This window comes from Phaeodactylum tricornutum, chromosome 6 (assembly GCF_000150955.2).
Source record: "Phaeodactylum tricornutum CCAP 1055/1 chromosome 6, whole genome shotgun sequence".
In the NCBI taxonomy this organism is placed as follows: domain Eukaryota; phylum Bacillariophyta; class Bacillariophyceae; order Surirellales; family Neidiaceae; genus Phaeodactylum; species Phaeodactylum tricornutum.
The window spans coordinates 348,478-375,847 of NC_011674.1; the positions used below are offsets into that span (position 1 = coordinate 348,478).

At 49.3% G+C, this 27,370-nt stretch overlaps 8 protein-coding genes across 8 annotated transcripts; 4 read left to right on the forward strand and 4 right to left on the reverse strand.

Moving 5' to 3' along the window:
• Nucleotides 1–1,363: 1,363 nt before the first annotated feature.
• PHATRDRAFT_11785 (predicted protein) lies at nt 1,364–3,391 on the forward strand (the record flags this gene model as incomplete). Its single annotated transcript, XM_002179156.1, has 3 exons — nt 1,364–2,223; nt 2,266–3,012; nt 3,103–3,391. Coding segments are annotated over 3 exons (1,896 nt in total), but the record flags the coding sequence as incomplete, so codon positions are not given.
• Nucleotides 3,392–4,322: 931 nt separating this feature from the next.
• PHATRDRAFT_45159 (predicted protein) lies at nt 4,323–6,374 on the forward strand (the record flags this gene model as incomplete). Its single annotated transcript, XM_002179157.1, has 1 exon — nt 4,323–6,374. One exon carries the CDS (start codon nt 4,323–4,325, stop codon nt 6,372–6,374), a length of 2,052 nt encoding a protein of 683 aa, XP_002179193.1.
• A 437-nt stretch (nt 6,375–6,811) lies between these two features.
• On the reverse strand, nt 6,812–11,313 carry PHATRDRAFT_45160 (predicted protein; the record flags this gene model as incomplete). Its single annotated transcript, XM_002179374.1, has 1 exon — nt 6,812–11,313. One exon carries the CDS (start codon nt 11,311–11,313, stop codon nt 6,868–6,870), a length of 4,446 nt encoding a protein of 1,481 aa, XP_002179410.1. The 3' UTR covers nt 6,812–6,867.
• Nucleotides 11,314–11,922: 609 nt separating this feature from the next.
• Nucleotides 11,923–15,792, forward strand: PHATRDRAFT_45161 (predicted protein; the record flags this gene model as incomplete). The annotated part of the gene is made up of 1 exon (XM_002179158.1): nt 11,923–15,792. One exon carries the CDS (start codon nt 11,923–11,925, stop codon nt 15,790–15,792), a length of 3,870 nt encoding a protein of 1,289 aa, XP_002179194.1.
• A 250-nt stretch (nt 15,793–16,042) lies between these two features.
• Nucleotides 16,043–17,984, reverse strand: PHATRDRAFT_34782 (predicted protein; the record flags this gene model as incomplete). Its single annotated transcript, XM_002179375.1, has 2 exons — nt 16,043–16,929; nt 17,033–17,984. The coding sequence occupies 2 exons, from the start codon at nt 17,982–17,984 to the stop codon at nt 16,043–16,045; spliced, it is 1,839 nt and encodes a 612-aa protein (XP_002179411.1).
• Nucleotides 17,985–18,579: 595 nt separating this feature from the next.
• Nucleotides 18,580–20,184, forward strand: PHATRDRAFT_26780 (predicted protein; the record flags this gene model as incomplete). Its single annotated transcript, XM_002179159.1, has 1 exon — nt 18,580–20,184. A coding segment is annotated over exon 1 (1,548 nt), but the record flags the coding sequence as incomplete, so codon positions are not given.
• A 111-nt stretch (nt 20,185–20,295) lies between these two features.
• Nucleotides 20,296–23,553, reverse strand: PHATRDRAFT_45163 (predicted protein; the record flags this gene model as incomplete). Its single annotated transcript, XM_002179376.1, has 3 exons — nt 20,296–22,047; nt 22,070–22,567; nt 22,638–23,553. 3 exons carry the CDS (start codon nt 23,551–23,553, stop codon nt 20,933–20,935), a joined length of 2,529 nt encoding a protein of 842 aa, XP_002179412.1. The 3' UTR covers nt 20,296–20,932.
• Nucleotides 23,554–24,278: 725 nt separating this feature from the next.
• Nucleotides 24,279–26,549, reverse strand: PHATRDRAFT_45164 (predicted protein; the record flags this gene model as incomplete). The annotated part of the gene is made up of 3 exons (XM_002179377.1): nt 24,836–26,549; nt 24,603–24,771; nt 24,279–24,533 (listed from the first exon to the last, which is right to left on the reverse strand). Exons 1-3 carry the CDS (start codon nt 26,383–26,385, stop codon nt 24,279–24,281), a joined length of 1,974 nt encoding a protein of 657 aa, XP_002179413.1. The 5' UTR covers nt 26,386–26,549.
• Nucleotides 26,550–27,370: the final 821 nt, after the last annotated feature.

Genomic DNA, 27,370 nt, shown 5'->3' on the forward strand with positions numbered 1-27,370 from the left:
TACTTCAGCGTCTGAGGGTTGACCAAGGTAGAAAAAACAAGGCGAATGAGACCAAATGGATACAGGTAAATTGCTCTTGATCGACACTCCTAGCATACAAGTCCACAAGGGTTCCAATTCATAGTCAGATGCAAGATGCGTACCTCGAAAACTGGGCCATCCGTGACTGCGACTTTCCTTTTCGAAGGACTCCCAGCTTCGTCCGACCGGTGCCCGGAACAGCGGTTTGCCGGTATTAGAATCGTAAAAAACCAGCGGCTGTTTGGCTCCGTCGGCAAAGAATTGCTTGCGGGCGGATCTCCAAAAGGAGACCGATCGAGAATCGTGATAGCCGCTCCGCTCGGCGCCGTGGCGGTTGAAATTGGCAATCCGATTGGCCAAAGTTGGGTCCACTTTCCAACGCAAATCTGTTTGTATCGGAACAGACGACGTGCCGTAGGCCTTTCGACGCATAATGGAGCGATCACCAAGAATGGGAAGGGCCACGTTACCGATTTTCTTATCCGCTACGTTGTCGTTGGCGTCGTCGTTGGGTTGAGCGTTTGTCGCTTGCGGTGCTCGTTCGGGCGCCGAATGTATGGTAGTGGTCTTTTTGAAGAGGCGAGCAATCATTGAGAGTTTCTGTTTATGAGCTGTTTAGTTGCTGATAGAGGTGTCTGGTGTTGTTGGTATTCAATTTTGTGAGAGAATCATCTTGGTCGCCTTGGTGGATCGGACCACTCCCAAAGAAAGCATGATCCAGTCTCATTGTCAGAATTCCCACACGGTAGCAATCACGCTGGGGCCGGAAATCAACTTGAATGAAAATGGCCCAAGCACGAAAAATAGTATCCATCTCCGGGTAACTTGATTGATTTTGTGTCCGTCTGCTGTCACCCGGGATATGCGGTAATATGTCACAATCGTGCTCTACTGGATAGAAGTACAGACGATTCAAGTCCAGGGACCAGCAAGACGCCAGCAGGAAGACATCGTTCGAACGATCATTAGGATTGTCGGCTACCGAATTGCGGGAAGCATTCTGGAACGAGGTCAGCGTTACCTGGAGATTTCAATCGATATGGGGGAAGTCGTTCACGCAGAGAACAATAGTCCGATGTTGCGCGATAGCAAGCTGAAACGGTCTCGGCCTACCGAAGAGGACGAGGAAGAAGGCCAAATCCCGGAAGATCGCGGCACCCGTCCGACGTTGACCGTTGTCGCGAAACATCCTCCACCCGTGGTGCGGGGTCACGTTGTCGAAGGTGTCTATATGCCGCCCGCCAAAAGACGCATGCTGGAGCAGCGAGAATTAGCTACCGTATCCAATCACAATCAGCCATCCCAGCAGGATTCCGCTAATACGAACAATGAAATCGCGAGACAGCGACAAACGTGGAACGATCAAAAACGAGTCATTCATGGCACTATTAATCGTCTCAATCTCCAAACAATAAAACCGCTCGTCCATGACTTATTCGCCAAAGTTAATCTTGTTCGTCTCCGTGGCGTCCTGGCGAAATCCATTCTCCAAGCCGCCGTCAGTGCACCCAGCTACAATGCCGTCTATGCCGCCCTCGTGGCAGTCCTCAACACGAAATTGCCAGAAGTGGGTGAACTCGTCACGATCCGGGCCATTCTGGCCTTTCGAAGGCATTTTCGGCGGCGGGAAAAGACTTCCTGCGTGGCTATGGCTCTCTTTCTTGGCCACCTGTTCCATCAGGCCGTCACCCACGAATTGCTCATTTTGCAAATCTTGACGGTACTCTTGGACGGGGATCCGACGGACGATTCCGTCCAAGTCGCGGTGCAGCTCTTGAGCACCACGGGTTATGCCTTGTTGGAAGTCACACCGGCGGGAGTCCGTGCGGTTTTGGAACGTCTCCGTGGACTGTTGCATGAAGGGTCGCTGAGCTCACGAGTCGAGTACCAAATGGAAACTCTACTCAAGTTGCGCAAGGAAGGCTTTCGCTCGCATCCACCCATTCCGAAAGAATTGGATTTAGTCGAACAGGATGATCAGATCACGTTCGAGATCAGCTTGGATGATGAAGATCTTCGAAAGCAGGAAGAGTTGGATGTGTTTGCGGTCGACCCGGAGTATGCGCAAAATGAAACCGAATGGGGTATCATAAGGGCCGAAATTTTAGGATTAGGTAGCGATGATGATGAAGAAGAAGAAGAAGACTCCAGTTCCGGGGAGAGTGGTGACGAAGACGGAGCTGGCGACGATAATGAAGGGGAGTTCGAGACGGAAGAGGCCATTGTTTCTGTAGACCAGAACAGTAAGCATGGCACAGTCGTGGTGCGAGACTTATCCGAAGCCGATCTGGTTCATTTACGTCGGACTATCTATTTGACAATCATGTCGAGTGCTACGTTCGAGGAATGCGCGCACAAACTAGCCAAGGTTGATATTCCAGACGGTCGTGAAGAAGAGCTTATTAATATGCTGATTGAATGCTGTTCTCAAGAGCGTACGTTCTTGCGCTACTACGGATTAATCGCGTCGCGATTTTGCTTGCTACATGACCGCTGGAAGAATGCATTTATGGATGCATTTGCCCAGCAGTATACAACAATCCATCGACTGGAGACGAATAAGCTGCGCAACGTGGCAAAGCTTTTCGCACATTTATTACACACGGATTCGATGCCTTGGAGCGTCCTAGCCATTGTTCGTTTGAATGAAGACGAGACTACTTCATCCAGTCGTATCTTTGTCAAGATTCTTGTTCAGGAAATGGCGGAAGCTCTGGGTATCGCCAGTCTTAAGGAACGACTAGAAACGGACGATCTTGAAATGGCTGAATGGTTCAAAGGAATGTTTCCTCGTGATAACGTGCGAAATACGCGGTACGCAATCAATTTTTTTACTTCGATCGGGCTGGGTCCTCTCACCGATGGGCTGCGCGAGTTTTTAAAGAATGCTCCCAAATTGATCATGCAGCAGGCCAAAGTCCCGTTGGACGGACAAAAGGAGGACGATTCCTCAGTTTCGTCTTCTAGTTCTAGTGATTCCGAGAGCAGCTCGTCGCTTTCCTCTTCTTCAAGCTCTAGCTCGGGAAGCTATTCTTCTTATTCAGATAATCGTCGAGAAGGACGATCTCGTGGACGGCGTAGAAGGGATCGGTCTAGGTCCCATTCTCAGTCTTCTCGAAGTGCATCGTCGCGAAGTAGCTACTCGAGGTCTTCATCACGCTCGCTGTCGAGGTTTCCTTCGCACCCGAAAAATACACGGGGTGCTCAAAGGCGTCGACCATCCGTTTCGTCTCGGGATTCGAGAAGGTACAGCTCTTCCTCATCAGCAACGAAACAGGTAGAGCAGCAGGGCCGTTCGCGATCGGTGGATTCTTTTGGTCGTGAACGACGGGGCTCTAATGCCGCTATCGATCGACGTTTAAGAAAATAGCGTCGGTCAAGTCGGACTTCGCTTTGCCTAATAATTGGTTGTCAGTGACACCAGCAGTAACGCGTCGAAAGACGGATTTAGCCTTGCTTTATCCCAGATGGTCGTGTTTTTTATCGCTATGTCTTTCGCAGCTCTCTTCGATGCGTTGCCCCATGATCAACGAAACCTAGGCTTGTCCTTCGCCGCTCTTGTTGTACCATGTGTCGCAAGAGACTTAGTATTCTATCTCTTTTGAGACTAGATAAACACGTGGTGATAGATTGCTGAAACGTATTGGAATGTCTCTTTCTCATTTGGGTTTTCTGGCTTGTTTTCGTACTGTCGGTTTTACGGTTGCCTCGTAAAGTTTGTATGACCGTTCATTCACGCTACTTCGTCCTGGAGGTGTTTCGTGCTAGGTTGTATAGTAGTCCTAGCAAATAGGTTGGTTGATTAGCATTTCCTTGTGGATGGTCCTGCTACGTATAAGCGAGAGCAGGGGCATTTGAGATGGTTCACAGAAATAGACGGTCATTCCTCTTCCAATCATTCGAATGACCACGACATAGAAGACCTTCGTTGTCAAAAGCATAATTGGACACTTTGATCTAAAAAATCCATTTCCGAACTGATCTCTAAGTTTTACTATAAACGAGCTATTTCCCTAAGTACGAGAGTCATCGGGAAAACGCCATAATGACCAAGACATCATAATGAATGAATCGGAATGACCGCGCTTATACTTTTTCAGAATATCAGGTCGCTTACACTTAATTGTAAACAATTTACGTATCATCACACGGAAAAGGGAAAAGGGTTGGGCTGATATAAGTTTTGGTTCACTGTACGCATGCTTCATCTACAGTTAGCCAGGGCAAAATCAAGTGTATTTGTCACAGAAAAACACAATACAGACTGGAAAGGAGACAAAACATCATACCAGCAGGCGACGATGGCTTCCGAAACTGAACGCCGAAGCTCTGATTTAGAAAGGGAAGGGCAAAAGATCGACGTTTCGATGCTATCGTACTCGGAGATGACTTTGGTCAGCTCCGGAGAAGTAATGACACGCGAGACCAAGGCTGCGATTCGCAAAAAGCTTGGGTATTGCACGGAATGTCCAGGGCGACCGGTACTTGTCTTCGACGTGAAGAGGTCAAAATTAAACCCCTTGTGGTTTTCAAAGAAGGTCAGGAGTATAGATGGGGAATGCAATGATGGGCATTGCCTGAAATGCCATCCTGATTTTGATCCAAAGAAACCCTCGGAACGAAGAGCCCTTCGGCGCTATTCGGAAAAGAGTTGCGGGACAAACTCAACTGTTTCCATGGGCTCGTCACGCTCGCTAAGGTCTCAAGAGAGTGATAGTAGTTCACCTAATACTCCTGTGAGAACCACTCCTCGGCCCAAGACCCGTGCTTTAGCCAGGTCTTTGTCAAATGAAACGGACCTTCAAGCCATCAAGCGAATGCCTCGGCTAGATAGTAAACGTATCATGGAGAACTCCGACTCCGCCAGTGATGAACGACATTATGATCAAAGAGCCAACCGACAACATTCTGATGGGAGACCCATGCCTCGTCGCTCCAAGTCTGCTAATCTTTCTCCCGAAACCTCGCCCAACTCCGGTGACTCAGGCGAAGGTCAGAACATGACTCTTCGAGGAAACAGCGAACACCTTCGCTCGTCCACGAGCCACCACGAAGGTCGAGTGACTGTTGAACTATCTCGCAAAGTCGTCGACACCCTTTACAATGATGATATCAAAGAAGCCTCCGTTCATTCGTTTTCTACAGTTGAAAGATCGGAAAGCTCCCCACCGGCTAGTCCGTCGGATAACTGGAGTCCCACACCTAGTCCGAGACCTCGCCGGAAAATTAAGCAACAAGATTTGCAGTCTTCTGCCGTTACCGAACTTCAGGGACTACTGGTTGATCTTGTCTCCAGCGGCAGCCATCATGTTCTGTCTGAAATTCTTTGTGATTCAATGAAGTCGAATTCTAACGACTTGGAGATTCAGCTGTTATGCCTTCGTACAATATCTTCAGCGTTCAAGCAGAGCAACGTTGGAATCTCCAAGCTTGTCTTGGCCCGTGCACATATAGAAATCATCAATGCGATGCAACACTTTCATTCATCGATGGAGATACAACAGAGGGCATGTGCTGCAATCTGGGCATTATCGCGAGACAATAGCGCAAGGACAGCTTTGATACGTAAGGGTGTCTGCGACTTGATTCAAAGAGCAATGTCGAGGAACTTTGGTGATAATGTACTTGTAGAAAAGGCCTTAATGGCTCTCCGAGCACTCTCAATCGACGAAGAAGCACGCGACATTCTGCACCGCGTGAGCGTGGTGCACGACATTGTTCAGGTCATGGAGTGTCACTGTATGAACGCGGATATCCAAAGGGATGGATGTGCAGTCTTGTCCAACATGGCAGTCGAGTTTGAGAAGAAACAGGCCTCCGTTGTGTCGGTACACGTTCTGAGAGCGGTGGTTGCCGCTTTGAAGACGCACTTAAGTGATCCTGTTGTTGTCGAGAGTGCATGTTTCGCTCTTAACAACTTCTCGTACGAAGAAACAAATCTGAGGGCTCTTCGTCGTTTTACTGAGATATTCCCTCTTCTAGAACGGGCCCAGCAAATCAGCAAGGGTGACCATGCATTTGCTGTTGTCGAAAAGCTGCAAATTTCTCGCGCTGAAGATGAGTCCTTGGAGGAACAACTGCATGCGTACTTGCTGCATCTTATTGAACAGAAAGCCGATGTACCGGAAGTTGTGGAAGAAGTTGTAGAATTCCTCCGTGCTAACGAATGGTCTCTGCGCATGATGGCAGAAACCCTCAGTGCGCTGCGTCTTCTCGCCACTAAGGCAACTTTCCACAAAGAAATTCTTCTTGACCAGTTATCAATACCTGATCTCGAAAGAATATTGAGAGTGTTTGAAGACGATATTCGTATTCAAACAGAAGCACGCCGACTTATCGAATGCTTTAAGTAAATGTACACTACCCCAGTAAATTTTCTTTTACGTCAGCTTATTGTCTAGTGTGCTACCTGTGATTGGGGCTCCACCTCTTGTCAGTCTCTATCAATAGCATATCTCGGTTACTAGAATATCGCAATTTGATCTACTGTGTCCCCTTCACAAAGTGGGCACTGAGATAACGATTTCGTATTGGTAACGCAGTGGCGGCAAATACACAAATGGCTGCACAGGAGCATCAGCCCTTCCCTTGAGTGCTGCTGACAAAGTAAGCAGCACTCGTTGCTACTGGAAGAGAGACAAAGTTTGAAGGTCTCAAAACAGACTAGTCGAACCGTCCGGGGAAAAGCAGAGTGAATTCGAGTACGAAGCCCTTCATCCATGAAATAAGAACCAGTTCTCTGTTTAGAGTATTGAGACTGCTGTAGAGTATTGAGACTGCTGGCTTACATAAAGGCGATATTTCTTTTTTGCCTGAGTTACTATGTTCTTGATTCTTCCTGTAATTTTAATGGATATGTACCCCGAAGCTGTCTTCGCACTTTTCTTTGAAAAACCACTTCATACTGTGTTTGTCAAAGCCCGCTTCTTTTCTCTGCTCTCGACTTTGTCTTAGAGACTGTTTTCCTTTCAATATTGAAAAAGAATCTATCTGTTCCGATACTGTCCTCCAGCGCATAGACTCTCTATCAAAGAATGGTACAGCCTTGACTGAAGAACATGCAGCTAGAGTGCTACCGATATCTTCTCCATGCGCAAACTGCAACTTTTTGGATCGCTTTTCCCATCGCATCTTCGCAAAATCAAAATAAAACTGTTCTTTCGCATCTGATTCAGACAATTCGCGTCCTGAGCTCGAAAAAACATCCATGTCCCTTCCTGGAGTAGGTACTGGGAGCTCGAGTCTACTTTGCCCTGGTTCTGGAATTGTTTTCTGGAATGTCCTTTTGCATCTTTCCTGCTCCAGAAATCGTTCCAGGTTAGAAGGGGAACTCCGATTTGTAGTCAAATTCTCTTCTGCTCGCAAAAAGGGCGAAATATTGGTCGCAATGGGTTTCTCTCCTACAATGACCTTACGAAGCGACTGAGTAGGTCGCTTTCCTTTGCGCGCAGTGACAGACTCTCCTCTGTGTATCCACATCATCTCTATGCTTCTAATGTCCTCTTCTATTGCTGATACTTCAGTCATTGAATGTGCAGACTCTTCCGGTAGGCTAAAACATTTTCGAACCGCAGAAGACGGGGGCGATAGCTCCATGCTTATTTGGAGAGAGTCTCCAAGAACCATAATTTCTTGTTCTTCGCAGTCCGAAGACTGGTCTAGATTTCCGAGCATCAGACTTCCGTAGCGTCCGTTTCCTACCTGCATCGAGTCAACATTTCTCGTCATTTCCTTCAACGGAAATATCTCTTTTTCGTCGCTTTTCAAACATCTCAGGCCCTGTGGTGGAGCTTTCATTTGTTGTCGTGAATGTCGTCTCGATCGCTCCAGTGCCTCTCTTAGCATTGGAGACGATACTGAGGCACTACCATTTGAGAAGGAAGAACTCATCAATATTGGATCACCTCTCTTCCGTACGGAGCGGGCTTGAGTAGGGTGTTCGCACTCCTTTCTAGAAAAGTTTCTTGCCTTTCGTCGCAACTGAAAAAAAGTCTTCTTCTCCTGAATCGGATTTCCGTCGCGGCCGTGTTCACTTTCGTTGTCGTGCAACAGAGCCTCTTTATCTTCCTTCTCGGCGACAATGCCTCCTGTCGAATTCTCCGGAGCTGTGTTATGAAGTGTAGCATCGATTTCAATCAAATCTTCCGCAAACTCATAGCTGCTCTCTGAATCGTCCCTCTGTGATAACTCGACTCTGACATCGCCGTTTCTCTTTCTCTTTTGTAAATGTTTTGAATCTACTTGGGCCAATGTAGAAACAATTGACATCACGTCAACGATTGAAAGGACTGACACTTCGCATTTAAATTGATCGGCATGTGTGTGCCTTGAGCTTTGTTTTGAAAGAAAGGTCTTGAGCCCTGATTCTCCTAGATAAATGTCAGAGTCTTGGTCCTTTATATTGGTTGTCAAACCAACGACAGTTCTGCTTGACATACTGTCTCCTTTGCAAGTGAAAAACGACTCGAGTTGTTCACAGTCAGTGGCGTCACTGGTTTCTCTGTTTGGTTCGTCAGCATCTTGGCCTTCGATTTCTTTTGGTAAGTCCTTCAGCTTCGACCACTCAATAGCAGAGCCAGAGTGTTCAAGCACTGAGGAATCAGTTCGCAGTAGCTCAAATACAGACGATAACACATTTAATTGGTATTCACGCTGAACGCGACGGAACATTTTAATCTGATCGAGTGGAGAGAGCTGATTCCAGGTTGAGGTCTTGAAGGCGTTTCGAGCTTTGTACTGCAAATGAAGACGTAGATCGACGGAATACGAGCGTTCCACAGCCATGAGCTGAAACGGGTAGAGATTTCTTTCGGCATCTTTAACCTGTAAAGCACCAGTGTGTGTGAAAACTAAAGGCTTTAAGTCCTCCCAAGTCTTTCCTGCAAGAATGGCTATGTGCAGTGGGAGTTGGCCTCTCGATGAAACGTTGACAACTTCGGGGTTCGCGTCCAAGACAAGTTTCATCGATCCGATGTGTATGGGTTCGAATCTCATAGCCGTGTAAGGTATTGTCTGGCAAATTATGTGCAAAGGCAGACTATCAGTACCAGGGAGCGGAATGAAAATGGAATCGGGGGACAATGACAGCAAGAACCGTATGATTTGTGGGGGTGTTCCAGGGTTGGAAAGGGCGTTATGCAAAAGGAATTTGTCCTCTTCTCGTTGTATTGGTAAGTGACGCTGCCGCGAGCTCGATTGAGAACTATTTTCAATGCAAAATCGGAGCTTACTGAGCCAATTCAAAAAGTCAGATGTCATGCCCTCTAGATTTCCGCCAGACAACAGCAACTGCTCTGCTCTCCGAAGAGTCTCTACGTTCTCGATGTTCGCGCGCCAATGTTCCTGGCTCTGATTTAACGTGTAGCACCACGACAAGAAATGCGTAGCAATCAAGCCCACTCCGGAACACCCCTGAGCCATATCCACAGGACTCCTTTGATATTCGGTGGTATCGATCACGTTCACTTGCCGTCGAAGGCACTCAAATATCGTCCAAAGCCTATTTCTATCCTCCGTTTCAAAAACTCGAGCGACTGCGGCGTCCTTTTGCCTATCTGAAAGTCCCTTCCAGACTGCGTGTGAATATTTGTTGCGAGTAACACACATGACCCGGAATGTGTCAGCCTGGCTTTTGTTCGAGTACGATGCGACTTGTTGAAACGGATATAAGCCAGATACAGGATCTTTCTTATTTAAAGCATCGTTGTTGGCACTGACCAAATTCGCAATCGACGTCCACGTTTTGCCTGAGTCAATCGCGAAGTGCAGTGGCAGTCTGCGTTCACAGCGACGAAAGGCACCCTTGGGATTGGCTGCTACAATCATATCGAGGACACATTCGCTTTCCAGGATTGGCCTCTCGTAGTTGCGTGGACTGTATTCACGTGTCTTGGCTGCCAAATGAATTGGAAACGCTCCTCGGTTTCTATGATCAGATAGAGTTACTGACGATGTATACACCGAAAGCAGAACACGAATAATTGCGGGTGGGGTGTCGGAGTTTGTCAATGCTGCATGCAAAAGCAGGTCTTTAGGGAATCGAGATGGGTCCTCACCAGCACAGAATGCAATCAAAAACTCGACCTTTCTCCACCAATCGACAAAAGCAGAACCTTCCTCATGCATCTCTTGGTCAACAATGCACTCTCTAATTGAAGAAAAGAAGCTTGGTGACACCGCCCATTCGTAAGTATTGGGCTTTGTCTCGAAGCAAGCAGAAATGAAATGAGCAGCCAGTAGGCCCATTCCCGTCTCGTCTCTTGCACTTCGAACATCTTTGGGACATTTTGATGCTAGACTAACAAGAATCGACAGCGGATAATGTCGAGTGATTGCAGTGTAGAGGGTCGAAGCAGCAAACGCAGTTGCTCTATTTTCATGAGACAAGAGCGATGTGGATGCTCCGATTAATAAGGAAATCACAATAGGCGGAGCCGAATGCATCATGGCATCAATCAACATGGATGTGTTACCGCCCACCGACAAGTTTGTTTGCGGATACGTTGCCGACGCTAGTAGTAGCCGCACCATGCTCCATCTTTCGCCTTGTAGTTCCTGCCAAGCAGCTTCTTCGCTTTGGCCCGATGCAGGCATCCAGTAGGTTCGCGGTATGTCGCAGAGAACGGACTCCTGTTCGGCAATCTCAAAGGCGTAGGAAAGAGGCGTTAAACCTTTCGAATCACGCAATGACATCGCCTCTGGGAACGCGTCCACCAAGGCGGCTGCCGTCTCGATATGATGCCGATAAACGACAGCGTAGAACAGTGGGACTCGCGCGGAATAGTTTCGAATAGATGCAGCTCTACGCTCTATTTTTATAAGCGCCATCAAAACATCAGTCGGACTATTTCTGGATGACAACGCCAGATGTAGCGGAGTCTGACCCATTCGGTCTATTTGCAGGAGCCCATACGGATCTCGTCCGGAATCAGTGCGCGAAGTGGTCACACCCAAAGATAGACGACGCCAAAATGGCTTTTTTCTATTGCCGTTCCGTCGGTCTACATTGTCGGGGTCTATTGCTGTACTCGTATATGACGCCACAAGCGAAAGTTGGTGACGAACATTCTCCCATTTGCCCGAGTGCAGGGCATACCCGATATCTCGATGCCAGTCCACGGATGAAAACACGATGCGCGGGAGATCCCCATCTTTTCTATAAAGGCGTCTTACGATGCGTCGCTCTGCCAGCGCACGATGAATCTGTGTTGACGATGGGGTCTGCCCCGCTGCTTTCTTGGCTGGAGAAGAAAATATGTGTAATTGTGTTATCCTCCCATCCGAAGACGACATTCTCGACAGGATTGATAGCCCGCTGTTTCACCTCCTAGACGATGATCTTCATGCGATGAATGAATAAGAAGAAGCCTATTCGACGCTTCGGAATGTGAACGTTGGTGTATCGGTCTCAAATCTAGAGCCTTTGACAGAGAGGTAGAATATTTCTCTCTCGAGACTTGCATGTTCGCGGTCATCTAGTTCTCTTGGGCTCTCACTGGGAATGTGACTCTTGCATGAATATGACGCTACGCTATACTGTCCACCAATCAAAATTTTGATTGGCCAAGCTGCGACACGGGGCCAACCATTATACAGGCAACTGACCATGAAAGTGAAGAAATCAGACTATGAGAACTGCTAGTTAGTACGACGACCACGAAATGTCAATACTGCAATCGTAAAAACGCCTTACCAAAATGACCTTTACAATCGTTAACAGTAAAGGGCAGGGCGGGGTCCGCATACATCCAAACCATCATTTTTTGGGTCCCGAGGTAAAAACCATAAAACGCTTCGTCGACGTTGGCCCTTTAGAAGTGTGTAATTTATCTTTCGTATCTAGGACCGGTATTCTTGCCGGCGAGAACAACATTAAAAACGATCCTGATCAGTTTGGCGTTTATGGCGGCGCTATCACATTCCGTTTTGGTTGAAGGATCGATTCTCTCTGGTGATCAATTGCGGGATTACGCCTATTCGCACGGTGTTTGCCCTATTTGCGCCGCGCAAAAAACCCATCGTAAGGCCGGAAGTATTCTCAACAAGATTTGGGAACCGATTACAGATACGAAGAATGGAGAGTACGCCGTTTACAAGGGATACTGCCTACAGCCTACCTGCTACACATTGGCGGAAGCCCAATCACAGTTGGGTGAACGAACCTCGCCGAAGAAGAAAAAGAAACGCAGAAGTCGAAAGTCGCTCGGCAGTGTTTCAACAAGCATTCACACAACAAAGCCGATTTCGAAAGGAATTGTCGTCTCCAAGTCTAATCTATCGGCTGTTACCAGGTCTACACACAATTCTTCTAAAAGCACTCTGCCGAGAAGCCAGTTGATTCTACAACCTTCACCAACGCTCACAACACCAAAGTCGACCACTAGCCTGAATATAGTTACAAGGTCAAGCTTCGCTCGACTCAACGTGCTTCTGCCGAGTGCACCGGGCAAGGAAATGAATCAAAAGACTATATCAAAAACTCAGTGGGACCAGCATTTGTACCGACCGATTCTTGCAACATCAAAAGCCCAAAAGACCAACTCAATAGAAAGTCAAACTTCCCCGTCCCCAGCCACACTTCAACTTCATCCTTTAGAAGACCCCCATACGCTTTATGACCCCTCGATAATTCTTCAGGTTCTGGAGCAACACGCAGGTGACCCGCAAGTCGCTGCGTGCTCGCTCCAATCTTTGCGCAAAACGCTTGTTGCGCTTCAATACACAGATTTCTACAGCCAAAACGACTCTTGGATCAACATATTGTGCGCCAAAATAAAATATCACAGTCATGATGTCAATGTCGCCTCTCAAGGTGTCCTCTCTCTTCTGACCGTCGCGGCTGTTTCGTCGAAATACGCTCAGAGTATAATTTCGAATAAAGGAATTGGGCTCATTTTGGCCATTGATAGATCCCATGAAGGGTGTACCCACGGTTGTATTGGAATGTCTGATCGGTGTTGCGCGGCGCTGGAGGTATTGCTTGGGGCGTGTAAGCGTGTGTCGCAAGGAGACCTCAAATGTCTGGTGGAGCGGCTCGTCTTTCATGCGTTGGGAAGGGACATAGCTTGCTCTGACTATGCTCTTCGAGCCTTATTTCATGTGGCTCAAAAGACAGTGCGTGGGAGAAATGAACTTGATTGTACGATCTATCAACTCGTCCATTCCGTGGATGTCGTAAATCTACTGTGGGCAAAGCTGGACGGAGATTTGGTGAGTGCTCTGATCGCAGAGTCGGCACTCTATTTATTGTGGAAGCTGTCGGTAAACAAAAACTCGGAGGGAGCCCAGCCTCTGCGAGTGACCAGAGAAAGTGCAGGATCGCTATTGAGACTTGTTGTGAAATATGACGATGTATTTCTCCACGACGCGGCGCTTTGCCTCGTGTCCTGCATAACGTTGACTGCAGAAACCGCACATCGTCCTGAGTTTGTGGAAACCGTTGTTTCCGCAGTGTGTCATGTTCTCCGGAGACATCCTAACCAGGAAATAATCCAAGTCAAGGGTCTTTATGTTCTGACTAAGACTTTCGGGGGGAGGGCGTTTTCAGCTGCAATCCAAGAGGACATTGAAATATCTGCTATAGAGGCAGCAAGGCAATTTCCGACCAGTGCTGCGCTATATGCTGTGGCCTGTCGTATCATTAGAGAAAATTTTGAACGGGGCAACGGAAAAGAAAATGGGATATCCAACAGCGTTGCACCCGCATTCCTTGCCGGAGCATTTCAAAAATGCGTTTTCGACTTTCCGCATGACGAAGTTGACTCGATTGCTGCCAAGGACGCGTTGATCTCCGCACTCATCAAGGTATCGGGAAATGTCACTGCATGTAGGGAGCTTGCAAGATCTGATTTGCTCTGTAACGTAGACCGCGCAATGAACAAAGAAAGCGACGCTCTCTACCTTGCTTCATTCCATCGTATCGGGATCAACATACTAACGCTTCTAATCAAAGATGTACAACATGTTCAGGATTCCAGCGACACGAAGGAGGGAGTCTCTTTTTCGCGGCATTCATGCCGATTGCTGGAAATGGTCGAGATAAGCACGATTGTTGCACCGGAATGCTGTATCCTACTTGCCGGAATCTATTCCGCAGTCCCTTTCCGAGGTAGCTTTGGTCAACATTCAAAATTATACACTTCCCTCGGTTCACTGACGATCGTTTCTCATACCCAAGATGAGTACAACGCTATCCTCCTTTCCATGAGAGCATATAAAGAAAATACAGAGGTGCAAAAGGTATGTTGCCTGGCCCTATCAAACTTCATTGCCCCCATTTGCCATTTGAAACGAGCGCCTGAATCGTGTGACACGATCGGACATATGACATCTGGGACGCTTGCAATGCTGGCCGATTCTGTCAGTTTTCACAAAGACAATGCTGACGTCTTGTGCAGCTGCTACTCGCTATTCTGGACGCTCATATTCGTCAGTAGTCACGCCGACCTTCAGCGATGGACACCGAAACTACTTGCGTCCGTCTTCGAGGCATCGAAGCGCCACAAAGACTCCATTGAGATCAAAACAGTTATGGTTTCTGTCTTTCGAGCTCTTCTGGCCAATGACGCAGGATTTTCTTCTCTTTCTTCACAACAAGGCGTCTCTGCACTTTTTGACAGCCTCACGAACGCTGACGACTCCATTGTCATTCAGGCAGCACAAACGCTCGCGTGCGTTGTCGGCCACGATTATGAAACTGGCTCTCTCCTCAACACAATAAAAGGGGTGGTTTCGAGCATCTTGACTTGCATGACGATGCACGCATGGTCAGTAGAGGTGCAACTTTCTCTTTCTTCGGTATTGGAGGCCCTCGTAGCTCGCCAAGAAAGCAATATTTGTCGAGAAGTAGTTCATTGTGGAGGGTTAGAGGCCATCTCTACGATTCTTCGGGCTCACGCATCTGAACACTCCGTGATTCAGTACGCTTGCCAAGTACTCGTCGGCGTTCTCTCAGAGGTAGACGATAATATCCTTTGGTCTCACCGATTGTCTCTCAGCCAGGCCATTGTAATCGCTTTTGAAGCAGGGTCCGAATCTCCAACAGCTATTTGCCTTCTCGAGGCAATTCTGTGCCTCTGTGATACTGCTGACTATTTCAGAGAGCTTGTTGCCGTATGCTTCCCGTTTGTCTTGCGTTGTATGGCCTCAAACCTAAGGAATGTGACCTTATTAAAGAACGGATACCGAGCAATTCGTGTGCTTACTCCCCATGTTGCTAGAAGGGTGTCGCTGATAGATAGAGCGGGGCTGAATGTGGTTGTCAATGGACTCCTTGTCCATCCCGAGTCAAAGGAGCTTCTCTTGGAAGGTTTGGAAGCCATCAAAATTCTTGCTCTCGATTCGGGCACGAGAGAAGGTTTGGACAGAGCACAAGTCCAAGAAACCATTGTTTGCTTGATGGAGATCAATGCCCAAAAGCCGGACATTCTAGCGCAAGCCTTTGCCGCTCTCAACAATGTTGTCATCATAGACGCAGCAAAGAGTCAAGTATCTCCACTCAGAGAAGGCGTCATTGATATGATCATCTTGGCCATGTTTCGGTACCCTCTTGATGCTAAGACTCAGGAAAATTCTTGCATGTTGCTGAAAAGTTATACGTACAGCCCCAACCTTTTCGACCTCGTTAGTGACAAAAAGGATGTGCTCATCCCTATCCTTGTTAGCGCCGCCGAAAACTTTCCCGAAGTATGTGGAAAGCGTGCCTGCTCGATCCTAAAAAGGTCTAGAGGCTGCAATGTTCCACAAAAAGAATTTACGAACAGTAAGATGTAGCGCAAAAAACACTTGTGTTACCAGACTTCGAGTTTAAGTCTCCTCAACATCGTCGTAGAATGAGCAGTACTGGGGAAGTGCCGTGTAGCTCTGGTTTCGACGGTAATCCGAAAAATTCCTCGGGCGATATCAACAACCTCACTTCATATGTGTGAAATTTAACAAGTGATTCGTGCAGTCTCGCCCCTCCTTGTTTAACGAGGTATTCTGCCTGTTTACGGTCTTCCCGATTCAACTTGCGCATTTCGCTCTACATTGTTTTGAAAGAAAGCAGTGTTTGAGAGGCCGCATTTGCAAGCGTAAAGTTTCGACAAGTATATGTTGCAATTGCACTGACCGGTGGCTTCCCGAAGTATGGTTCCAATATACTACTAGAGATTTTGCACGATAACAGACTGGCGTCGTGCTCGTTGGGACCTCCAAACCGCGCCGCCATATCGTACTCGTACTTCTCTCCTTGGCCTTTGACGTATTGTTGGCGTTTGGAAATATTGAAGGACAATTTAAGTCCTACTTGTCTTATAGAGGACGTCAAGAGAATTTTGCCATAGTACTTTTGGTACAAGGCTGGATTGGTGCGCACTCGCCGAAGTAGTTCCATAAGTTCGGCAAACTCCATGGCTGAACCTGTAGTATTACCAGGGACAGGAGCAACGGTGGTTCGAGCGAAAGCGTTGGGCGTCAAGGTCGACTGTGACGAAACTCCCGCTGAAGGCAAGGGATTAGACTCAGGTCCCGATACCGCATCCATCCGCTCTGTCGTGTTGGACTGCACCAATGATGCCGAGCCTTGAACCGACGAAAGTGTTCCTGCCGTAAAAGTCGGGGTCACGTACGGATTGGCTCCCCGCGCGGCTGGTACGGGAGAGATGACGGTCAAAGATCCTGGGCTGCTGCTGGAGGCGCTTTTTGCGGTGTACGGATTTCTATTCCGGGGAACTGCGTCCAGTCCGGAAGGCGCTGGACGATACCGAGGAACGGCAGCAACAGCAGAGCGAGCCAGCGGTGGTCGAGTGGCGGGTGTGGGTACTGTGGCAACCGCCGGACGCGGTGCCATGGGTACTGTGGCAGTAGACGGAGGAAGTTGCGTTGCTCGAGGTGCTGCCACCACGTCTTCACTTTCGTGTTCGCCTTCGTCTGTTGCGAAAACAAGCGAGCAGAACAAGGGATTGAGCCCGTTGAGATGGCGCGCGCGTACTCGCTTCCTTGCGGTGCCATAGATGGCATCGATTGTACGTACCTTCGTCATCGCCACCCAGGCCGACCTGGGCTTCGGGATTCCATACCAATGCTCGGATGGTGGGATCTACACCGACTCCAGCCATGCGCTTGGCCTGTTGCAACGCGGAGATTTGAATTTCTACCAATTCTGGTACGTTGCCACCCAAAACTATCGTGTTCCCCACGTGCAGGAGCATTACACCGTGACGAATGGTGATGGGTCCTTGCAACACAAGCTTGGTGCCCGCCAGGGTATTGACCGAAAGTGACGGAATGGGAGAAATTTCCATGCCGATGATACTCAGAATACTAGAGGGTCCCGGGCGGCTACTGCTTACGAGACTGTTTTCCGGACTGTTCGTCTCGAACACTCGGCCGTCCCCGTAGCAACCATCCGACAGGCACATTTTCAAAAGACGCTTCCTTTGATTGCCAATGGGTGTCGGGGCGTTGGGACTAGCGGGACCCACTTGCAGTCGGGCTTCGGCATTGTGCGAGATATCCAAGAGTTCCTCCACCTGTACCATCCATCGGAAACTGGCCGACAAGGTTGCCTTGTGGCTGCTGTTACTACTTCTCTGGTCCGATTCCGCGTGGCTTGGCTGCGATACCTGGATCGCCTTGCGCAACTGCACCGCGCAGGAAGTCGTACCGTTCGGAGGCCCAGGAGACTGTGGTGACGGCTCGACGAACTCCCGTACCACATCCCGCAAATCGTGGTGCAAGATCTGTTCCAACACGGCATCGGCCGATACGGATCCACCGGAATAACGCAATTCACGTTGACAATCTTCCAACCAGTGCGAGGACGGGCGCACTCCCGCTTGCCGTTCCAGCTGGGATCGCACATCCGCGACACCACCGTTGTCGAACGCCATGCAATTAGGATTAGACGAGAATGGTGACGGGGCGAGTTTAAGCGACTCCGCCAGTGCGAAAATGTTTCGGATACAATGCGTGAGCGTTAGCATGTGACCATGGTCGACCTAAAGAAGCGAATGTACCGGCCTCGAACACGGCGACTGCCGACTCGTACTTTTTAAAATTTGGAATATTGAACTGAAAGATATTTGAAATGGTTGCGAACACGCATCCGCCGCACGGTCAGACGAAGCATCCGTGATCGTACAGTTTTTCCTCTCACCGTCCACGCGGACAGTGAAACCTTAACGTGACGTTCCTTTCTTGGCCCACTTGTGTGTTCTGCATAACTGCAAGTACGAACCGGAGAGGGTCGTTACCATGGTAATATCCGCACCGATGGCAACACGGCGAACATTACTTACCACCGCCAGGATGCAGAGGCAGAGCGGTATGCTTCGGTGGTCCCCGGCAGCGTTCGGGGAACGATACAGGCAATCGCACGGAATGTGGCACACGGGCGTCGACCGACAGTGCCGCGCACAGTCGGTTGACGTTACTGTTCAGCACACCAGCAAGAAACCGTCCACGCGACTTCCTTCCGATGGACTCGGATTATCGGACTTTGTCGGCGGATCCCGCATGCTGACGAAACACTCCAACCTGGAATCGTCTTCGGCTTCATACTCCTCGGTCATGTCCAACGAAACGTCCGAGAACTATGATAATCGGATATCTTCCACCGACATCTCGTCGTCCTCGATGCACCCATTCAAATTTCACCTTCGTACTTTCGGATGTCAAATGAACGTCAACGACTCCGACATTGTCCGCGCGCTTCTACTGGAACGAGGCTTTACGGAAACCTTGGACGAAACCGACGCGGACGTCTTGTTGACCAACACGTGCGCCATACGGGAAGGTGCCGAGCAAAAAGTGTGGCACCGCCTGCGGGAACTCCGCGGCAAGTTCAAATCCCGCAAAGTTGTGGGCGTCCTGGGCTGTATGGCGGAACGGCTGCAAACCGACTTGTTCCGGGACGGATTGGCCGATTTGGTCGTTGGTCCGGACGCCTACCGGGATTTGCCGCGGCTCATGCGAGACTTGCTGCGCGAGCCGGACGACGACGACGCGGAATTGGGACGGGTCAATCAAGCCTTTAATGTACAGTTGAGCTTGGACGAAACGTACGCGGATGTCACCCCGGTGCGGCGACACGGCAATAGCGTCTCGGCATTCGTCTCGATACAACGAGGATGCGCGAACCGCTGTAGTTTCTGTATCGTCCCGTTCACGCGGGGGCAAGAACGCTCCCGCCCCTTTGCGAGTGTCGTCGGGGAGATACAACAACTCTACGAACAAGGCGTCAAGGAAGTCACGTTGCTCGGTCAGAACGTAAATTCCTACCATGATACCAGTGAAACCGCACTGTCCGTTCGTCCTGATTCGGGCTACCGAATGTCCAACGACGGGTTTAGGAGTCGAATTCGTCGACACGACGGTGGGTACTATTTTGCCGACTTGGTGGCCGCCGTGAGTGATATTTCGTCCGAGCTCCGCGTACGTTTTACCTCCCCACACCCGAAAGACTACCCCCCGCCACTACTCACGCTCATGGCCGAACGACCCAACGTCTGCAACCACCTGCACATGCCGGCTCAGTCCGGTTCAACCTCCATGTTGCAACGCATGAAACGTGGATACTCTCGAGAAGCATACCTGGAACTAATGGATACCGTGCACGAAATCATTCCCGACGTTGCCATTTCGTCCGATTTTATCGCCGGATTTTGCGACGAATCGGAAGAGGAGCACCTCGATACCCTTTCGCTGATGGAACGCGTGCGATACGATCAAGCCTTTATGTTTGCCTATAGCATGCGCGGGAAAACTCACGCCCACCGCACGATGCAAGATAATGTCCCGGAAGACGTCAAGAAACGGCGACTAATTGAAATTATCGACACGTTTCAGCGACACGTACAGGAAAAGAACGAGAGCCTCGAAGTCGGGCGGTTACGCCTCGTCCTGGTCGAAGGGGAATCTAAACGCTCCCATCCTGGTGCCCGAGCTTGGCAAGGTCGCACGGATCAGAACAAACGCATCATCTTCCCCGTGGACGAGACTGTGACGGTACACGACCACGCTGCGCTTGCACCGGTATGGACAACGCTACTACGGCCACACGCAAAAAGCGAGCGAGGCTTTGATCCGAAAGTCCAACTCGCTGAACTACCACGAGTTTCTTTATCGGTCGGCGACTATGTAGTTGTGCAGGTGACCGAGGCCAAGGGTCACACGCTGCGGGGGAAGGCACTGTGGCGATCGGGTGTCACCGCTTTCGACCAAATAGGCTTGTCAGGCATGGACGAAGCCAGCTTGGGACGTGCGCAAGGCTTGCAACATTGGTGGAGCGGGCAATGCCAATCCAAGCAGGAACAACGGACTGGCGTTCGAAATTTGGAGGTTCGAATGGCAGTGCAGTAAGCAATTATATACAGTGTAGACAAAAGTTGGACTTCGAGTGTGGGTTCCTGTGGTTTTTGTGTGTGTGAGTCTAATAAACAACATGGTCTCGTCTTTCCCCTTCCGCGAGCGGAATTTCTTAAATTTCGATCTGGGCATTCAAACGGGTCGCGGCGCCTCGTCCACATCCCGCACTTTTTCGGGGTCAACACATTGACCTCCTCGACCCGGTCCTTGCAAGGTAGAGCGAAAGATAAGACCATCTTGAGAGTCAGAACGAGGCACACGCTAGCCACCGGGAAACAAGTACTTCCGCCTCCCACGAAAATATCCGAAAGTTTCGCCGTATTTCCAACGGCCACTGACCTAAAGAAGGATCAGCAGCTACCTGTATTTTCTTGGACTTTGTCTCTTCGCCTGTGATTCACTGCAAGGCGGCGGTAGCTGATGCAAATGGCCTTCGTCTCGGACTTTCCCGCCACATCGTGGCGACGGTTGCCGAAATGCGGCTTTGCAACCGGATAGAGTCAAAAGCGAACACCTCGGGGGTCGGCGAGGTCAATCAAACAAGCGATTCCCTCGAGACCCACCGCTACTCCGCAAACCCTCGCCGGTGACAGTGTCCTTTCTCCTTGACTTCTATCATGGTACTTGAAATACATTCGTATTGAAGCAGCTTCCTAAGGAGGCTATTTGTGCCCATTGCTGTTGGGTTGGTGAAGGCGTGTGCAGGGTATTCCGTTGGATACCAAAGAGTAAAGCCGGTGCAATTGGCCAGATGCTTAAGAAGGCCATAAACCTTATGACTGCTTGCACGAATATCCTTTATTTGTTCGGGGCTTGTGAGTAGACAGGGATCAGGGCCAACACTATTTTCAAAGCTCTTGAGAATAGTGGCAGGGTCAATGGGACCGGACGGAATGTATCCGTGTCCCCGACATGCCTTTTCATTGTTTCGGACCTCATGTTCAAGGCAACGGGAATGAACATGGATAATGGTCAGAGGCACTATATTTGTGGGCTTTTTGTCGTGAGGAGGTAAGATTACACCATTGTGACCACCTAAGTCGACAACTTGCACTGTCCTAGCATCAAGCACTACTTTCTTCAACTGATACGGGATTTGATGAAATTGGCCAAGATCCGTGCCTCTCCCAGCTTCACAAATTTTGCGATCCTGGATAGTGCCTACTGAAGTCTCAATCTGCATTCTGCCTCCATCGGCTTTTATAGGAAGCAGAGAATAGGCTCTCAAGAGTTCAATTACACCATACGGAGAAGTCGAGCAGTTACCGGACTCGCCATTTCTGCAAGTTGCATTCTGGCTGTTGACTGCCAAAAACTCATCTGTGTCAACTTTCATGAGAAAATCGGCAGCCCCAGCCAGGGAAAGGGCCATCGCACTGAGTTCCCTTCCCAGTTCATTCAAATTTGCTGGAGTGAATATCACATTGACTCCGAGATGGTCCCTAGCATACTTCAAGAAAGATATATTGTCCAGACTGGTACTCCCATCCAGAATGTACAGGTGCTTGTACCCAATGAGTTCGCCATGGTAAAAGACCCAACGCTGCAAAAGATCACCCTCGTCCTTTGTCATCATGATTAATTTGATGACAGCCTCTAGCGGTCGCAGGGAATGGTTCACGCCATTAACCCACTCCTGCCACATATCACCATGACTTTTCTCCTTCTCATGCGGTGTGTCTAGGTATGCTTTATACGTGACATTGCCTCCTGGTCCACCAAGATTGTACCGAGGGCTGGCCAACATGGGTTACATCTACAAGGCCAACGTAGCCGTGTTCATAGAGAGCAACGTAGAGTGCTTCAAGCTTGCCTGGGAGGCTAGTCGAGTCTGACTCCCAGCCGTCCAACAGCCCCAGCAAGGGATTTGTCTTCATGTATAGATCCTGCTCCGCTTGAAAGTCTGCAAGATAGTTATGTGCAGTTCGAGTGTGGGTGACCAAGGGCCCCGCATACACGAGGCTCAAATTAATGTCACGGAATAGTCTCTGGGCAACGTATGCACGCCAGATATCTGTGACACGACCCGGGACAGAAAATGGAAGAAACATTGCCCAGAAAGAGTTTTGGAGATGAACAGTAGCTTGAGCGTTGTACGACGCAAACGTTTTCGATGCGACCAATAACTTCTGAGAATCTTCTTCAAAGCCAAAGGGTAAGTCCCTGGTCATTCTCCATATAGCGTCAACATCGGGATCGCCTACAAAATTTAAAGCATGAGAAGTGTGAGATTGAAAAACTGTAGTGACTGTGAGACCCTGACAGCGTACCATCGCAAACAGATTGGATCACTCCAATTCGGGAGACCGGTATACTTCCAAACACCAGACTCGGGTCAGACTGCATCCCAGCGTTAGAAGTGGTTAAATCCTGCAGCGGAAAGCCGCGCGGCCACGGGTTTGTCACATTTGGTCCCATGTACGGCAATGGATTGAAAGGAAGAGGAAGATTTGGTCTTGGGTCAAAACGCACAAGGATTGAATCGCTCTTCATCCCTTGTCGGTATGTAAACGGTTCTTTGGATTCCCCGTTTTCAGTCTTCTGCAGCACATTGTCGTCGTCGAAGTCGTAAATGACCTGTGCTCCATGGCGAATCGCAAACAAATAGCCGAGGTTTTTGCGGGCAAAGCTTTGAAAAGGCAGGATCTGACCAAAGGGAGATTTACCCAAGAAAAGCATTTGGTCACGGGCAGAAAGATAAATAACATTGTCTAGACTGTTGAGATCGGCGTAGGCTGCATCGGGAGTTTTCGTATCGCCAATGATAACCAAGCACCAGTTCCGAAGCTTCGAAACACCATAAATAGATTCTCCCGGCTCAAAGATGGTAGTGACGACAGCCCATTGCAAGCAATCTTTAAAGTTCTTAGAGAACGAGCTGCCTAGGGTTGACTTGTTCTTTTCGTTGTCATCCTTTTGATCATTGTAGTCCCTTAGTCTCCAGGAGCCCTGGAAGTATCTAGTCTTTTCTCCCTCGAAAACTGTTCCGGTGGCACCCGAAGCTTTTTCCTCGAGCCCACTGAGAGGACCCCCCGGATACCGAAGGAAGATTTCACGGTCCTTGCTCGACTTGGATTCTGAAAGCGACGGGACGATCCAAACGTTCAGCGTGATCGTCGCGATTGAAATAAAGGAACAACACATAGTCACAAGCAGAAGGGATCGTAACCAATTATTTAAAACCATGTTTTTGTTTCTGACCAGGCCGCAAAGAAGATGTGAAGACAGTTTGTGTTGCCAAAAAGAGGGCAAAGATCTGTTGTATCTGCGTTTATTTTGCCGTTTTCGTCATTTTTCCGGTCCGTGAAGACAACACTAATGGTAAGGTAAAGCCCGAGGAACGGCTATTTTAAAGTTCAGAGGAAACGCATTGCAATAAAAAAACCGTTACATTCCCTTTTGTAAATAACCTAAATAACCAATAAATCCATTCACTTAAGTATTTTCTTTCTTTCTCGGGCGTTCTAGGTAACGGTAGCGGACAAAGTCTCGTGGAAAATAAGTTTCAAAATGGCAGTACCTCAACAAGGTCTCCAGGGATGTGCCTAATCAACAGTAAAAGAAAGATGTCATACGTTATAAGTGTAAAACGAACAGTACTGGAATTTTTTAGGTGTTTTGACTGTGAAGCACACCCCAGCTATGTATCGCGAGCCAATCCGGTTCAGCTTCAACGTTGCAACGAATCAAACACGGCTAGCTAGACTCGAGAAGCATACATAGAGCTATTGGAAATCGTACACAATTTCACTTTCTATGTTGACATTTCATCTAATTTCATCTCATCTCATCGCCAGGTGTTGCGACGAAACGCAGGAGGAGTACTTTATGTCTGCCTACTATGTACGCGGGAAGACCCACGCCACCGCACTATGCAAGATAATGTCTCCGAAGCCGTCAACACACGGCGACTAATCGAAATTATCGATACCTTTCACCGACATGTATAGGAAAAGAGCAAGAGAATCGAAGTCGGCCGATTGCGCCTCGTCCTGGCTGAAGGGAAAATTCAACGCTCCCAGCTCGTTGCCTGGATTTGGCAAGGCCGTGGGGACCAGAACAAACGCATCGTCTTTCCCGTAGGCGGGACCAAGAGGGTCTCGACAACGCCTCGCTTTTTCACGTCTGGACAAAGATGCTAAGGCCATATGCTTGAGCGAACGAGGCTTCGCTCCAATAGTACGACTCGCTAATTTCACATGGATTTCATTGGTAGTGGTCGGTGACTAGTTGACCGAGGTCGCTCTCTGAGGGGCAAGGCATTGTGGCAGTCGGGCGTGATGAATCCAGCTTGGAACGAGCGTAGCGCTTGCAACGGTGGTGGAATGGGCAATCCCAGTCTTAACGGGAAAAACAAGTTGGCGTTCGTAGTAAAGATGTTCAATTGGCAGTACAAATGCAAAACTTAACAGTTTAGGCAAGCGTTGTACTTTTGAGTGTTGGGTACCCGGGTTGCGTATACGTCTACTTCAGCTCTCGTCTTTCCCCTTCTGTCAGCGGAATTTCTTCAATTTCGATCTTGGGCATTCGAACGGGTCGCGGCGAGTGGTCCTCATCCCGCACTTCATCGGGGTCAACACCATCTACGTCCTCGGCCCGCGCCTTGCCTGTTTTCGGATCCAAATCGGGCCACCAAAGGGGCAAATACGGCAAATAACGTAACTCTTGGCCATTGCCGATGCGTACCTTGTTCGTTTTGGACCATACCCCGCCCTGCAGCAGCCCGACACTCTCCAGTCTCATAATAGCCAACACCACGTTGGTCCCTTTAACGGGAGGTGCCACGATCTGTCCAATCGTCTTCCCGTCCTTGGTATCGACAATCTTCGCCCCGGGAGTGCAATCCGTTTCCAACCGCGCCAGTAAGGCTTCGGCACGGGATTTAATTTGAGCCAGTTCGTCCCGAGCAGCGTTGTCAACAGCCTTTCCGGGAGGCTCGATGGATCCGGTAGTAATGGCAACCAAATTCCCCGCCGTGAGAACCGAAAGGCGAGGCAGTCTCGTCGGCAAGGACCGGAGCTCTTCGGCGGAAAATTTTTTCCCCGCACGGCCTTGCTGCAAGCTACTGGCCAAACCCCAGGCCTGTGGTACTTCCGTGTAGGGGTCCAGAAGCAACAGGGGGAGGATACGTTTGCGGACGGCTCCCGTATGGTGGACGCGGGCGGTCAATTCCTGACCCAGGTAACAGCCCTTGTGAAAACTAACCGCTTGCAAATGCTCCTGGTTGGTTTCGAGGGCGATCTTGCCCGTCAGCTCGGATCCTTCCGCTACTCCAGCCAAGCGACGGACGAGTTCGTAATTACCGGGCGACGTGGGAAAGACTTTAGAGACGAGTTTGGCAAAGGCTTCATGACGCGTGGACAAGGAAAGGTTGTCGCTGTCTTGTTCGTTCAAGGTACTGGTGTTCTCGCCGTTGGATGATGATTCGGAAGGCAGTTGTAAAACACGCATCCCTAGACTGGGATGACGGGGATCCACCCCCGACAGGTATCCTGGAGGCGATCCTCCCGCGTTGAGCGTGCCAAAGATAACGTGCGAGGACATGTCCAAAGTTCGATCGGCAATCGTCACTTTGGAACGCCGGAGCTTGAACGCGTGCAAGTGCTGCAGCAAGGAATCTGCCGTCGCACCCGGCACGTCAATAAAGTATTGACTTTCATCCGTCTTCCAGAGGAGAGAATCGGTGACGATGCGTCCCTTGTGATCGAGAAAACAGGCGGCGCGTAGTCGATCGGTAAACTCGACTTCGGGGAGTTCGGTCGTACCAGTGGCGTCCATTTTCATGGATTTGGGTACACCGGGCTGCGGGTGATCAATGGGTTCCGGTCGAGGTGGTGCCGGCGGGCTCTGCAAGTCGCAAGTGACCAAGCCCTGCAAAAAGGTGGTGGCGCCCTGCCCCGAGACCGACAGGATTCGCCGCAGCTCCGGTGGAAAACTTTCGTGTCCACGCCCCCAGAGGCGACCAAAACTACCCACCACCCTTTGGACCGTTTTGCTAGCGCTATTGCTGCCGCTCATGGTGGTGACTGAATACGACGCTTCTCGCAAAGGGTGATAAAAATAAACGATGTCGTTTACTCTGGTGAATGTATCTTGTGGGTAAGCAGGTAGGCAATGTGAGTGGTCGTCGTCCCTATCGAAAGACTGACTGTGACTTTGTTCTTCCAGAAAACTGCAGCGATAACCGACTAAAATCGTACTAGAATAGCACAAGATCACTAGTGTATTTACTGGAAAAACCCCACGTCAAGCGTCTGTCATATGTACGTTGGACTAAGACTGGTCTGCTCAGGCAGATAATGGTATAATTTGTGTTTTGCTCTGTTTCGTAACTACACTAGTGATCTTGTGCTATTCTAGTGCGATTCTAGTCGGTTATCGTTGCAGTTTTCTAGTTTATCAGACCCAAAGTCGTTCTATATCCCTGTGGGATCAAAGGTATAAGTTTGTTGTGATTGTCTGAGTGTTTGTGAGTGTTTTGACGGAAGCGCCGAGGCCGAATGTGCCTGGGGAGGCAAGCATAATACCTGGCTCTTCATGTTGTTGTCGAGTCGCCGACGCCTGCAGAGGCCTAGAACATACTGACGGTATCTCGTAATGGTCCACAAGGTAGTCGTGTCGATCGGATACTGGGTTTCTTGTCTGCAATAGCGGCTTGAAACAAGGCACTCCCCATGGTTGGACGCTTCCATGGAGCTTCTTCTACCGAAGCTTTACTCAACGCTCTAGCCCGAGCGGCATCCTAAGCTTGGATGTTAAGTAGGATCTGTTTTCGAACATCCACTTACCAATTGTTAATATCGGACCTTGTACCAAGTGGTATTTGCTGCTCCTCCACTCTTGCTATCAAATGTGTATACATATACCACAAGGGGTATTTTAGTTATTGACCCGGCAATCAGGCCGGCTATCACTATTTAAGCGTATGCGAACAGAATATTTGCAAAATTCGTAACCAGTGATAAAAGGAAACTATTGTTGTTCCCGTTATGCCAAGCCGACC